This window comes from Apus apus, chromosome 10, assembly GCF_020740795.1.
Source record: "Apus apus isolate bApuApu2 chromosome 10, bApuApu2.pri.cur, whole genome shotgun sequence".
NCBI lineage: Eukaryota > Metazoa > Chordata > Aves > Apodiformes > Apodidae > Apus > Apus apus.
The window spans coordinates 15,105,644-15,120,481 of NC_067291.1; the positions used below are offsets into that span (position 1 = coordinate 15,105,644).

The 14,838-nt window shown below is 43.3% G+C and overlaps 1 protein-coding gene across 1 annotated transcript in view; it reads left to right on the plus strand.

Moving 5' to 3' along the window:
* Positions 1–14,838, plus strand: part of SLCO3A1 (solute carrier organic anion transporter family member 3A1) — a 139,401-nt gene that overhangs the window by 20,861 nt on the left and 103,702 nt on the right. Inside the window, exon 2 of the mRNA XM_051628579.1 lies at positions 3,466–3,931. Coding sequence (XP_051484539.1) covers positions 3,466–3,931 — 466 coding nt within the window. The remainder of the gene's footprint in view (positions 1–3,465; positions 3,932–14,838) is intronic.

The window sequence follows — 14,838 nt, forward strand, 5'->3', positions numbered from 1 at the left end:
CAGTTGTTCCTGGTGTTCTCTGGCTAAAAATCTGCATGTTGACAGTTTATCTTCCAGTCCTATTTTTATTTTGGGATTTTTTTTAATTTTTTTTTTTTCTCCATGACTGTCAGTGTTTGGAGGCTACTCTGCTGGTGCTGGTGTCAGCACTTTGTTCTTTGGTGCTGTTTTCCCCTGGATGCTCAAGGCTGATGTGATGGTGCTGTTCTTTCACTGTGGTACCCCTGCACCCCATACCACATTTAATAAAGGCAGAGCTGGTAGCAGTGGATGGTAGTGCTACAGTCAGAAGGAGCAGGCTGAGAAGTGCAGTGTGGTGTGACCAGAGGAATAAGAACTCCTGTCTGCTTTTATTAGGAGGGTTGGATTTTTCTTTCTGTTCTTCTCCTCCTTTTATTTCAGTTTCTTCGCTAGGGCAAAGCAAGAAGCTGCTAGGAGATGATGAGACTCTGTTTCCCTATTGTGAGGGGTTTAGCCTTTTACAAAAAGAAAGGAACTGAAGTCCCACTGAAATAAGTGCAGACTGAGAATTGGGACTTCTGGTTTTAATTCCCAGGTTTGTGACTGATTTACACTCCCTGTCACTGTGCAATTAACTTAGACATGGTGAAGGTTTTTTATCTGAAATCCAACTGTCCAAAATCTGACCCTTGTGAGTTGCGGCACCCAAGTGTTTCTGAATGCCATCCTGCTTTCTAGTCACTTGTAAATATGTATAGTAGAAGCTTAAAATTTGGCAGCCAGATTGAAATGTAAAAGAGACTTCCAAAGCTGGTTACTACTGGTTGGCCTTGGGAGATCACTTGCATTGGCTTTCAGTTTTCCAGCCTGAATTATTCCATCACAAATTAACTTTGTTGTCTGTACTTGTCACATTAATATTTGGCTCTCTGTGCCTCGGTTTACACAGCTGTTGTGAGTAATTATGAGTTTCCTATCTATCTAGGTACAGCTGAGAAATGAGCACCATAGGCATGATTTTGCATGCTCTGAGTTATTTGCTGATCTTGGAGAGACTCCCCATTCTGCTGAAATTGGTGTTCATGGGACCTCAGCTGTAGCCAGGTTCCTCGGGGATGTGCTGAAGGTGGCAGCTTGAAGGAGGGCTCCCACAGCAAGGCCTGTTTGTTGGTGTTTGCTGTGGGGTGTTGAAGTCTGGAGTCCTTACCAGTCTGACTGCACCAGCCCTGTTAGATCACAACTTGCAATAAAACCAGCCCCATGTTATGGGTGATAAATGTAGTTCTGTTGCCTGAATACCTGGTGGGGCAGCCTGGGGCAATGGGATGTTGTCCATGTCCCTCCATTTTGGTGTGCCTTGCTCTGGAAATGCCAATGTAGTGTTTTCTAGCAGTGTCTGTCCCCATCTGCTCAGGTCTGTCACCGTGGCTCTCATGGAGAAGTGTGACATTGCTCATAGATGTGCTCACCAAGCAGCGTGGCCGAAGTTGCTGGAGCAGGAACAGGCCATGCTGTGCACTTGCACAAAAGGACACCATTTCCCCTGGTGACTCACAGAGACATTTCATCCCAACAGGTACCTGCACCTGGTGTTTCGGATGAAGTGATGGTCTCCTCACTCTCTGGCGTGTACATCTCCACTTGGCTTTGGCGTGGGAAAGAATTATTGGTATTGAATTGTCTTCAGTCATAGGGTTTGATTTTTAGGGGCATTTTTGCCATGTTCAATGAGGATTACAGGAGTAGTACAACATGAAAATTGCCTGTATGGGATGAAGGCTGAACTTTCAAATGTTGTGGAAACAGTCCAGTTTTTGGAGATCTGACTTGGACATTTATCAGGGTCACATTTGGGAGCTTTTGCTTACGCGAAGCAGCAGAAGTGGGTTGTTTCCATTTTTTCCTTTCGTTGCTGATGGGCCTGTCTTTGTCCAACAGTGCCCTGGTGTACCCTAAGAGAAACCAACTACCCCTTGAGAAGAGCTGCTCTCAGAATTCTTTAAAGTTGGTCAGACTGGCTCCTGCTTTGTGAGGTTTATCAGCAAAGATTTTCAGTGCCTCTAGTGGGAGGCTATTTTTATTCTATCCAGGGGCTACCTTCTCCTCTGGGGTCATTGTCACTTTTTTTAATAGAGAAACCTCCCTGTTTTAGGACAACCTTGCATATCTTCATCTTTTGCAGTCTGAAAAACAAGATAGTCTTTTATCCGGGGTAAAATGTTTTGGCATTTCTGTGACATGTCAAAGATTTCTTTTGTTATTTTTTTGCTGTATGAGGGGGACACTGCCATAGACATGAGAATGTGCTGAGTTTCTCCCTTGAGCAGGGATGTCAGCAAGTGAAGTACCTAATGTTTCATCTTCATACTCTGCTCAGTGCTCTGACTGTTGTAGAAAATCCACATTGTATTTCATTGCACCATGTAATCAAGACTGGAAGAGGTCTCAAGAGATGATCTGGTTTATTTTCCTGCCCTATGGCAAGATCAGTCATACCTGTGTTGTTCCTGACAGATACTGGTCTATCCTCTTTTAAAGACATCTGCAGCCTCTCCAGGCAGCATATTTCAGGGCTTCACAACCCTTATCGGTAAAAGTCTGGTTTCTCCCCACCTTGTGTTTAACCTGAATAATTTCTGCTGCAGTTTAAACCTGTCACTTCTTGACTTGCCCATTTTTAATACAAAGAATAAGTCATTCCTATTCCTAGCGATGTTAAATATTTGAAGACTATTCATGTGCTTCTCTCTTCTTAGTGTTAAATAACACTTTTTGTTAAATCTTCCCTTCTTTGTGGTGGATTTAAATCTTCTATGTAAACCTTAGTTGGCCTGTCTTCTCCAAACTATTCTGTAAGTGATGATCCCAGACATTAACTAATCCACAGTTTATACCTTTTGATCAGCATTTTATTTCTATGCTTCAATACAAGCCTTCTATGCTGGCCAAATTGCCTGTTTTTGCATCACTGCCTCTAACTTGATGGCCTTTTGCTCGTGTGTGAGTCAAGTACATGCAAAGTTTTCTGCTGCTTGCTAATTGCAATTAATTTCCAAGAGAAAGAGTGGGTGCCTGGCAAGATGTGAAGCTTGGTGTGGTTTGTGCCATGGTTCTGTGGGACAGTGTTTGGAGCATGAAGGCTGTACATTCAAATAGAAAGGGAGCCTAGGGAGAGGCTAACCAATCACGGAGTCATGGGTCTCTGCAGGCACCCAAAATATACATTGATGTATGCAGGAATTTGGAAGTGAACATGTGCTCAGACAGGTGGTAGGCTGCAAAATGTCACTTGGTATTAGAACCTTCTGATGTGGCTGTATTTGAATAGCCAGATCATGCTTGGAGGTCAACTTTTGAAATGCTGTGATTTGGATGCCATTAATGTGTAGGCTTTGGCTCTAAGGGAAGGTCAAGGACATTTATGCTTTAGCAGGACGTATGGGGAGGACAGAATACAGGGTTGTATTCCCTTTCAGTAACTGTCTCTGGATTTCTTTGTTGTAGGTGAGTGTTTTAACCACCTTGGAGCGGCGATTCAACCTCCAGAGTGCTGACGTGGGTGTCATTGCCAGCAGCTTTGAGATTGGCAACCTGGCTCTCATCCTCTTCGTGAGCTACTTCGGAGCCCGAGGACACCGGCCACGCTTGATAGGATGTGGAGGGATAGTCATGGCCTTGGGTGCCCTCCTTTCTGCCTTGCCTGAATTTCTGACCCACCAGTATGAATATGAATCAGGAGAAATACGCTGGGGGGCTGAAGGGAGGGATGTGTGTGCTGCCAACGGGTCCACCAGTGATGAGGGACCAGACCCGGACCTTATCTGCAGGAATAGGACTGCTACCAACATGATGTACTTGCTGCTCATTGGAGCACAGGTTCTCCTGGGCATTGGTGCTACCCCTGTCCAGCCCCTGGGAGTTTCCTACATTGATGACCACGTGAGGCGGAAAGATTCCTCCCTGTACATAGGTAAGGCTCTCTGAACTTCTCACTGAAGACTTCCCTTGCAGGCTGACATCTTGCTCTTGTCTTATCTGTTTGCTGCCAGTGGGAGGAATGCCTTGAGGCCTCTTCATGTGCTGCTGTGCTTGTGAAGGTAACTTGGCTTGGCTCTCTGCACCAAGTAGTTGTAAGCAGCAGGGAAACAGTGATAGTTGTTTTCATTGCACCAATGGTAAAAGTTGACAGCCATGGAGATTATTACTGAATGATTAGGAAGATGCTCACTACTTCAGTTGCGTTTGCCCACATTGCTTTAAATTCTGATATTGGTGGCTTATGATTGAGTTATAGTTGAGGAATCTCCTAGTGGTATACGTGACGATGTTTTTTCCCAAAGATACCCTGGGTTCCTTTCCTGCACCAAAGCATTTGTCTGTGTCTGGGTGATCATTGCAGTATAAAGAGACTGAGAGGAGATGCCTGTCTTGTTGCTACCACCATCATGTTTTAGCAAGGCGAGTTCTTCTTATGGAGAAGGTGCTGTGACCCAGCATGATGTGGCAGGACCCCAGTTAATGTGATCCCTGTAGTGGAATGAGACACGGAAGCTGATGGCTCTATTTTGAGATATAGTGAGCCCAAAGTAGAACGGATGATTGTGGTGATTATGTTGCAAAATGCTTCCAGATGCTTAAGATAGGAAATTTGACTTCAGTTACCCAATGAAACATGTCTGTTATTGGGATAAAGTGCTCATGGATTTCATCAGTAGTCTCCTCTCCAGCAGGTTTGAAGAGGATGTTGGGGGTGAAGGTGTCCTTTGAAAAAACTGACCAGTTTGGCTCATTCTTCTTTCTGCAGGACGTGCCACTAGATAAATGGCTCCAATGCAGCAAATCAGTGGGGTGTGTGCTGCCACTAATGTGATTGTTCTGCATTTGTTAGTGTGGTTTCTAGTAACCAAAACTCTGTGCACTTGTCCTGTCATCCCTCTTTATTGTCTCGACTGACAACTGAATGAATGATCCCATTAGTAGTTGGGTTTTCTTGCAAAGACATTTTTATCAAGCTCTCAAGCATAACTGAAGGCAGCTGAAGTATAACCATAGACAGCAACATTGAACAGTTCTGCTGACTTTCTGGATGGTGTTTAGTGCCTTGGGACAGCACAGAGGCCTGTTGGAAAGATTGAACTATATAGCGTGCTATGGCATTCCTGGGCATACTGCTACTTAGCTTAAAGAGGTTTTTCAACATACTCCAACTGTGCCCATGTTTTCCTGTAACTGGCCATAAAATCATAGCCTCTCAGCATTTCACTTTGGCCTTGGGTTGTTACTCACCTTCACTTGGTTCTGTAAGTGCTTGTGAGAGATCCATTGGCTAAAGCAGGATGATACAAAATACTGTACAACCCAAAGGTGAGTAATGAGACTATATTCACTGCAGCAACTTTGCCAACATCATAAATTATGATCTAGAATTAGAGTGATTCTAAGATTATCTATTATAAATAACCATATAGAGAAGCAGCAGCTTGGTTCAGTCTGTTTAATGGGCATTTTTTAAGCAATATTTCATGTCTGAGAACAGGATTGAGGAGGGTGCATGAGAGGAGGATTAGGAAAAGTGATTTTTTTTTTTTTCTTGAGATACATTCATCTTGTATGCTAAAATAACTTCTTTAAAGTTGGCAGTTCAACTCTAGCTGAGAAAATACTGCCAGAAAAGTGATTTCTGCTTACTATATGCTGCTTCATTATGTTTTCCTTCAGACATATGCTTCTAACCATATTCCTTTCTACATGTAGAGTTTAAAAAAGACCCAAGCGTTTTGGGGTCGTTTGCTTTACTAGCTTCAGCTATGAAAATCATAACAGTTTCTACACATGAATTATGGGTTGCAGAAGAGTGCATGTGTATGCACACTCAACCAATCAGCTATACCAACAATTAAGTTTAATATCAGCCCTGTCCCAGACTATCCACCACAAGTAGGTTTCCAGATATGGGATGATTAATTCTTACATCACACTGCAATCAGTGTGGCTAGCAAAAATAAAAGTTAACAGGAAAAAAACTACAGAGGAGGAAAAAAAAAAATCTCTTCTGTGAATGAGGATAAATGAGGTCAAATTCCTTGTTTTAAAATGTTGGTTGGGAATTATTTGCTCAGATTTATCTTTAACTGATTATTTTTGTTGATGTCATCAACGTAGTTTTCAGTGGCCTTAGCAGAAAGCTGGCTGAGCAGCTTACCCACAGCATTCTTCTCTGTTTTGCAGAGGAAATAACTGCAGAGTGTGTACTGTCACTGTGCTATATTTATATCACTTTGCTTTCTCATAATAGCACGCTCACTCAGTAGGGGCTACGCTGTGTGTGACCGGATAAAATGTTTTTGGGTAGGTTCCCTCAGTTTAAATTAGGAGCAAATCTGGCATAGGTTGTTCCCTCAGGATAGAAACTAATTAATACCAGTGGCAATAGTCTGGCTGAACTTCCCATTGTGGCTGGTTGAGGCTGAGAAATGATCAGATTGACCAGCCCATGCTGTCTTCAGTATATTCTTAACATCAAGTACAGATCTGCTGAATTTGGGCTGTTTTGTAGCTGGGGGGAAAGAAGCAGTCTCTCACCTGACAGCTAAATACTAGTAATTGTTCACCTGCTGCAATAAAAACCTCTTGTGTCCCAAGGCAGTGAATTAGATCAAAATAACTCTATGCACTTGCTTTTGTTTTATTCTTTTGAATTGCACAATATTTCAGTTGAGTATGTCATACAGCCTCTTTGCAGTGAAATGACAGTACAGGAAGATCCCTCCAACCACAACCACACCCCACCCCCTCCAAACCTTCTTTTAAAAAAAATAATATTTAGTACTAATATGTGTGTTCAGAGGAATGCGGATGTGATTCCATATGGAATTTAAATTGAGACTTTGGGTTTAACTGCTACTGCAAGTAATTACATCTGTGGAATATAACGCACCTTTGGCCACAAAGTCCGTCAAATCTGGCTCGTTGTGGTTTCTCTGCAATGAGAGGCACACAGGAGGTGGTGGGCAGGACACCACTGTTGTGCATCCTTTGAAGGTAGAGGTTTCTCAGGCTTGTGCTCTGCCAAGGATGTGGGGATTCACAGAGATTCATAACTAGAGAGACAGGGTTGAGATATTACAGGAAGATATCTTTGTGGCATGGGCTGCTGACATGTAGTTTCATGTTTCTTCAGCTAATCGTGTATTCTTGATGCCTGCAATCTGTTGCTACCAAACTCAAACAGATTCTGTTGCTGTAGTAACCAGCCCTAGGAAAAGGGTTGTGTTGTGGTAACCGAGGGCAAATCAAATCAGAAAGATGCATGCATGGAAGAACACACCAAAGGATGTTCAAAGAAAACACATCTGTGCCATGAAAGAATTAGAAAGACAGCAGGACCATGCCTGCTTCTGCTAATGATGGGAAATACATTCTCCTCTCATTTCAGCATTCAAGCACCTGCTCAACACAAAGGTCATAACATTGTCAATAGCAGCCAAAAGATGAAAAGTAAAGGAATTTTCTTAGGTGTTAGATGTTGGGAAATAGTGTCTGTTTTGATTTTGGTTTGCTTGCTCCTCTCTCAGTTTAATATCTAAACTCCCATTTAGAGATTTCCAAACAAGCAGGTTAATTTTACCTCAGTATTTATCAGCATTTGGTGTAATGAGTTGATGAATTCCTCCTGTACAATGTGCAGGGCTCATTATTGCTGGAGTTTCACTAATGTCGAAGGATTCCCTCAATTTGTGGCATAGTTTATTTTAAAGGAGGAACAGTATGTTGAAGACTACTTATTACACAGTTCCTTTCTCAACTCACTAATGACTCACTTGACATTTCCCTCTTTAGTTCATTTTCTGCTAGGTCTTGCTGAGTTCTGTTGAAATCAATGAAAACTTTGTCATTAGGAGAGGGACTAGAGGCATGGTGGAGCTGATACAGGGGGGAAAAACCTGATCTGACAGGAGTTGTATAGATTTGCTGCCTCTCAGATGAGCAAGAGCTTGCAAGTGTTTTCCGGTCACTGGAGTAGCCACGTTGCTCTCAGCAGCGGTTTGTGTGCTCAGTTAGAGCCAGTGCAGTGATGTGGTAGATGAATATTGTTATCAGTCTCCATACACGCCTTCTGGGCTTCCTGCAGCATCTCATATTCACTGATAAAAGTTGTTGGATCTTGTCTAGGATGTGGTTACTTATAGAGCAGAATGAATAGCCTCTGGGAGCCAGTATTTGATCTGGGACAATTAAGGACTGCATTATATAGAGGAAGTTGCTATTATTCTGTCTCCTGTTGATGGAGGAAATCGATGTTGATGTTGGAGGGAGCTCTGCCAGATTGTGTGGCTCATTCAGAAGAATGCTGTGTTGATCTTTAATGCGTTGGAGATTCTCTTTTAAGTTTGCTGAAGTTGTCTTGATGGACGTATTCCCCACATTTTCAGGACCTACCACTTCAGCTTCCTTGTTGACTTGCAGAAACTGCTTTAATGGGAAGAATGACTTCAAGGAAGTCTCAAAGGGGCAAGTCTTGAGTCAAGGAGGGAGTGATGGGTGCTCCTGAGTTACTGGTGGTGCAAGGGTGTGCCCAAGTGTAGTGTGCTGAGAGAACAGGGCTGGTTTTGGCCTGCTTTGTGGCAAGGTGAAGGAACAGAAAAACAGAAAACTTGCCACTGCTGGATGTGTCTGTTTAGCTGCTTTCTTCTGTCTCATCTCCCAGGCTTCTCTCTGATTTTCTGTTTGTTTTGGTTTATCAAATGGTTGTTCCAGCTGTCACCCTTGGTGTGAGAGGAGAACTTGACAGGATTGTGTTCTCTGTTCACATCTGCCCAACTGGGACTAACACAGTAAGGGGGATGGGACCCTGTGTTGTCACTGCTGACTTTGACCTTTTTGGTGGTGTGGGGCTATTTTGCATGGAATGCATGGAAGCACTCTTTTTTTTTTTTTTTTTTTTTTTTGCAATGACAGTCATAGAGAAATGTTCACTCTTGCTTCTGGTGTTTTCATGTTTGCTTTAAGCACCAACTCCAGATTTGTCACAGAGGAAGACAAACATGCCCTAGTTGGAATCTTGCTGTCTCCAGGGATAAATTTGTCCATTTGAAAAATCACTTATGGTAGCTTACGTCAGTCAAAATGACAGCAGCCATTGTGTTTTGGAGAAGCAGAAGCATTTTCTCAACTGACAAGAATTAAATCTGAGTGCTAGTATCTAATAGCAAGTTATCAGCATATAAGATGCTGAAATCATCAGAGTTTGACTCAACATTTGTATGGGGTAATACAAAGAAATAATACTTGGATATCTATTAGGAAGCTCATGTTGGTAAGCTAAGCAGTTGTGAATTTTGAAAGCATTCATCTACTGTGTATCTGATATTACATATATTAGAGTTCATCATTAAATATTAAAAAGAATATTTAAAAAGGCATATTTCATAATAGCAATTGTCTCCCTGTTGTTTTTAAGCTTTCAGAATTCTGTTTCTTGGAGGACACCACATAATTTTGTGAAACGTGAATATTTTGGAGCTGAAAGAGGAGATTTTCCAGATGTTTGACTTTCAGACTGAAAATATATTCTCTCTTGTACATAGCTTGATATCTACAGCATGACAGATTTTGTGTAAAGATGGTGAGGACCCTGGGTACCCATAGAAATGTGATGAGACATGCATTGTTTCTGTCCCTTCCCAATTCTGTAGAATATTTTTTTGTTCTGTGATTTATTTTCTTTTCTTCTGTTAAGAAATTCACTCAGCTTTCCAGTGGCTGCTTGCTAACCTTTTCTCTGACTGCTGAGAAGTCTCTTGTGTGGAGGATGAATGTATTTTGCTCAGTCTTGCCCTTTCTGAATTTCTGCAAAATCTGTTGCAGTGTATGTTTGAACCTACATTTCTAAACTATAGTAAATAGAATAACTTTTTGTTTATAGCATACAGGTCATATCACCAGCCTCTTGAGGCCCTCCATTCGTGCTAATTGATTTGAAGGTCTTCAGGACCCACTTGAGAAGTCTATACAGCTCTGCCTATCCTGGCTGCTTATCCCTTTCACTCCTCACAGCCTTTCCCATTTGGGCATACGCCTTCCTTGTGTGCTCATTTGTGGTCTGCAGACAGCATGGGTACTTGATTCACATTAGCCCTTCTTGCTGGAACATGTTTCTCTGAGCTCATGCACTCTGAGCTCTGCCAGCCTAGTGCTTTCCTTAACCCTTTCCTGCTTCTACTAGGTCTTTTATAGTGGATCTTAGTGGAGTTCCTATCTGTTTTATTTTCTCTGTTTGCCCTCCTATTACCCATGAGCTGCTTGGTGAGTTTGTCCACCTCCATGTGGTTCACATGCAACATGAGAACTTTTTTCCAGAGAACTGCTTTTCTCCTTTCTGTTATATGCAGTTTTATAAGTATGTAATATTCTTATCCTAAAGACTTGATGGAATTTTGTAATTGTTTTGTTTGATGAATGCATCCTCCTACAGGTGATTTGGAGAGCCTTTCCATTCTGCCACAGCCTCCAAGGGGCTGAGAAAGACACAGTATTAACACTAAACTAAAAGGAGTGCTGTTGTCAGGGTGAGTGCTGTGATGCCTCTTCATTATTGAAAGGTGTCTTTCCATCAGCTTCACTAGGTTGTCTTCCCCCATGGACTGTGATCAGATTAAATCGCATGGCTTCATGCGGATATCCCAGTTATAACTACGTTTGCCTAACCCACTCATCCATGGATAACCTGCAGCCTTGTCTAATTATTCCCCTTTGGGGAGAGATCTGTGTTCTCATTTGCTCTGTGTCAGCAGGGCTGGCTTGGTTACACGTGTCCTCTTTTGCAGTGTTAGTGGTAATATCCTGGAAAATTAAATGAAAACAAACAAGTGTGCAGGGTGTATTAGAGCAGTAACAATAATCAATTAATGGGAATAACCTTCCCCACTGCAGGCAGGAAGGCTGAATTGTGAAAGGCAGTAGCAAATGGATGTATTCAATTAAATGTATGTATGCACAAAGTCAGAACTGCTTTGGGCTCCATTATTTTACGGCAATTGCTCCAGTTACCTTAACCTTCTGCTAATAGTGGGGTTTTTTATTTGCTATAAACTGAGTAAATAAAGCTTGAACCCAACACAAATGACTTTGTGTGAGAGCATATTGAGGGTGGGAGCTGTTTCCATCTTGCTCTCTGTGTACTCTTGCAGCTGACTTTTGGCTTAATTTGAATTTGCTGAGCCTGCTGTCTAGTAAAAATTATTTCACTTTTTGAGCATGTTGTTTTCCTTCTGTAGTGTGTTTAAAAAAGTCAGCTGGGAGAGCCTAGTAAGGTACATTCCTAGAGCAGCCTCTTTAAAGCCATCTCCTTGTAATTTAAATGGCAGACATACAGAGGGCAGTACGTATTACTACTGAGGTTCACAAAATTAATTACAAGGTGCTGAGTTTTCCATGTCAAGGGCTGAAGACTCTTGTATCTCTTTGATGACACAAACAGGAGCGAGCTTGTGCCATCAGTCTTGGCCCTTCTGGGAGTTCAACCAAGACTGCCCATTTCATTGTACATAAGGAGCCACCAGATGTTTTTGTCTCAGTTTATGGGCTGGCACTGAGGACACTTGGAGATGTGTTTGGCTTGTGTCTTCCCATGGCTGGCCAAGGCACAGGATCTGCCTCTTTGCCAGCACAAATTATGAGTCTCAAAGCAGTGGTGAAAATTTTGTTGTCTGATGCTGAAGCTTGTGTTGTCCTCTTCTCCCAAAACAAAGAATTGGGTATGGAGGGTATTTTAGGACTTGTCAGAAATTATTATCCTACTCATCCTCAGCCAAGTGAGCAAGAGCCAGCTTTCATGAATTTTGCTGTACCACTGTAACCTTGCAACAAAGGGCAGTGACCTGAAGCAGCGTTAAAGGATAATCACTGCCTCAAAGTTGCAAACAGCTACTGTTTATTGTATATCCTTACACAGACTTACTGCCCAAGGCCAGCAGGGCTTCAGACCCCCATCGCTGCTGCTCTTGGTGATGTCTGCCATGTTGAAAGCTAGCTGGCCTGGCTTTAAACCTGCCTCCCTGCCTGCAGCTGTCTGTTGCTTGATTATCTGATGGACAAGGTGCTTAATATGTGTGTGCAGGAGAGTGCAGAACTCTTTCACAAAAGCTCCTGCTTTCACTTTTCCTCAGCTGCTGCTTCTGTCACTGGGTGAGGTGCTCAATAATTTTATTATATTTTTTTGCCCCTTGGAGAGGTTAATGCAGGTTTGAGCTGGGTGTTGGGCCAGCAATGCTCACAGCCTTTGGGTGCCAGACAGGTGCTCTCTGAGTAACCTTCTAAAAATATTTAGTTTTGCAGACTCCCAAGCAGTACCACAGCACAATCATATGGGTCAGGCAATTGTCTGTTGATACGCAGGGCCTGGCAGTGCTTGGCTGCTGAAGCTGCCCTTAAGTCGCATTTTTGTCATGACTGCTTTGCTGTGTGTCAGTGGCTCTGGACAGGTCAGTCCCCAACACAGCAGCTGAAAGGGCAAGAGCTCCTTCAGGGCTGTGGTGAGTGGGGCAGGACGAGGGACATGAAGGAGTGATGAGAGATTGGGTCCTGGATGAGACTGTCCTCAAGGCTTTGAACATCTCATGCCAGTTATGCACAACAGCTGCCTGACCACTGTGGCAGGTTCAGTATATGAACCTGAGTAATTAAAAATTCATAGCGTTAACACCAGAGGAACAGCTGTGACATGAATCAAAGATGTGAGTAGGCCTGATAGTACCTGTTTTGTGAGGCCTGGGGCAGAGCTGCTGTGGGCACACTGGTGCAGTCTTTGTAACTACAGGTGTCTGATTACTCCTGATGGACCAGCCTGGAGAAAAAAGGGTGGCCACGAGTGGTTGGGCACCTTGCAAATCAAACAAAGCTCCTTGACATGCTGCTTGATCACCTTACAAGCCATTAGAAGAACCTGTGGAGCGGGATCTCTTCCCAGGTGTGGTGTGTGGACTTGGCGGGAAGGGAGCGTGTGTACAGGATCAACAGCAAACAGAAACTTCTCATCTGGCAGACTTGTCACTAGGGGCCTGATGCTGGGTTTTAACCTACCAAAGATCTGCCCGCTTAGTTTGGAGCCCTGTCTGCTCTGCTGACGAGAAAGCTGCTGCTGTGCTGGTGCCAAGGTGTTTCCCCATGGACTGACCTGTCACTTCACAGCTGTCAGTCAGCTCTTCCAAACCAGCTCCAGTTCTGCTGCCACAAGGAAGATGCTGAGTAGAAGACCTAAACTGAGCTTGAGAAAGGTGAAATTGGCCATTATCTGCATATCAGAAGCTCTGGCTGAAAGCAGTAGAGGGCAAAAATTATGTTCCTCTTCCATGCATAGGGTTTGGTTCACCCTGGGAGTGAAGTTGATACTGACTTGCTTCAATTTTTTCCCTCACGTGGGCAGTGCGGAGGCAACCTGCAGGCCTGTGGACTCTCGGAAGAGGTAAGTTTTTCGCACTGTGGGTAGATCCCCTCCAACTGCTTCCAATGCAATTCAGAATGCACCCAGAGTGTGTCTGGAGATCACCAGGCACCGGCCAGGATGGGCTGGACAACGTGGTTCGGTGCGGGGAAGGAGAGGCTGGGAGTGCCCATGCTGGTGGAGAAGGGCTGCAAGGGTGCAGAAGGCCTGTGCTGATCTGGTCTGGGGTTATTCAGCTGGGAGCTTTCCCATGGCTTTGGGCCAATCCTTCTGGCTTTGCCTTCTCAAAATCTGGGGTTTGGTACCTAAGTTGCTCCTTTGAACTTTGAAAGTACTTGGAAACTCTTGCAGATTTCTTTTTGCCAAGGTACAGCCATTTAATTAACTGCGCTGCTAATGAGGTATTTGGATTTTCCTTAGAGGGAGACCTGCTCTTAGTTCCCTTTTGATTTCAATAATAGGGATTTTGTCTGGAGGAGGCTATCCAAATTTGGCCCTTTATTAACGAATTAAAATGTGAGCATTTAAATAGTTTCTCAGATGGATGTTAACAACAGGTCACATTGCTCTTTGACTTAATACCTCAGAGCACTTCACTGCAGCTAAACAAGACTGCCTCTGTTACAAGGTGCAGGATCTGGCCAAAGGCAGCAGATCAAAATAGTAGTTGCTCTTCTATCTGCTTAAACTCTTGAATTTCAAGATGCACGGGGCACCAATTCTTTCCTCTCTGTCTCCCCTTGCTTACCTTACTTTTTTCCTGCAGTTTTCTGTATGTTCCTATCCTCAGTGTTGGACAAGTCATTCCTGCTGCAACTATTTGTACAAGACAGTCATACTGCTTATTAAAGTAGGAAAGAAATAATGGGTGGGGGAAGACAAACGGGACAACTTTGCTGTCAGTCATTGCTGCAGAGACCAATTACTCTTGTGATGCAAGACCTTGTAGTTTGTTAGCCATCAGCTAACAACATATGGATGTCCTAATTCAATCAGACTGATCATCAAAATAATAATACCTGTTAGAGAAAGCTTTACCTCTGCAGAGTTCTGAACTATATGCTTTGGGGAATGAAAGGGGCAGAAACAGGAGAAGTTAGCTACAATGCCAAGGTGTCTTGAGCATTGGTTAATGCTTTACTGTCCTTATCTATGGGTTATTGCTTAGTTTTCTGTTTATTTTGGGCACTTGATGGTTTTGGTAGGTGTGTGTGTGTAGAGAGGTGTTCAATATTCCCCTACCCCATTCTACATAAAAATCCACTGCAGTGTAAGAGCAAGGGTGTTTTCCTGCACCGTTGTTTTATGGCAATGCTTGCCTTCATTTATGTCCACTGTAAAAGCTTGCTGTTCTGGTACATGTGGTAGGTAAGTACACTGTGTTGTAGACTGTCCAAGAGGCAGCATTGCAGGAACCTAAACTAGTTGCAGTAATT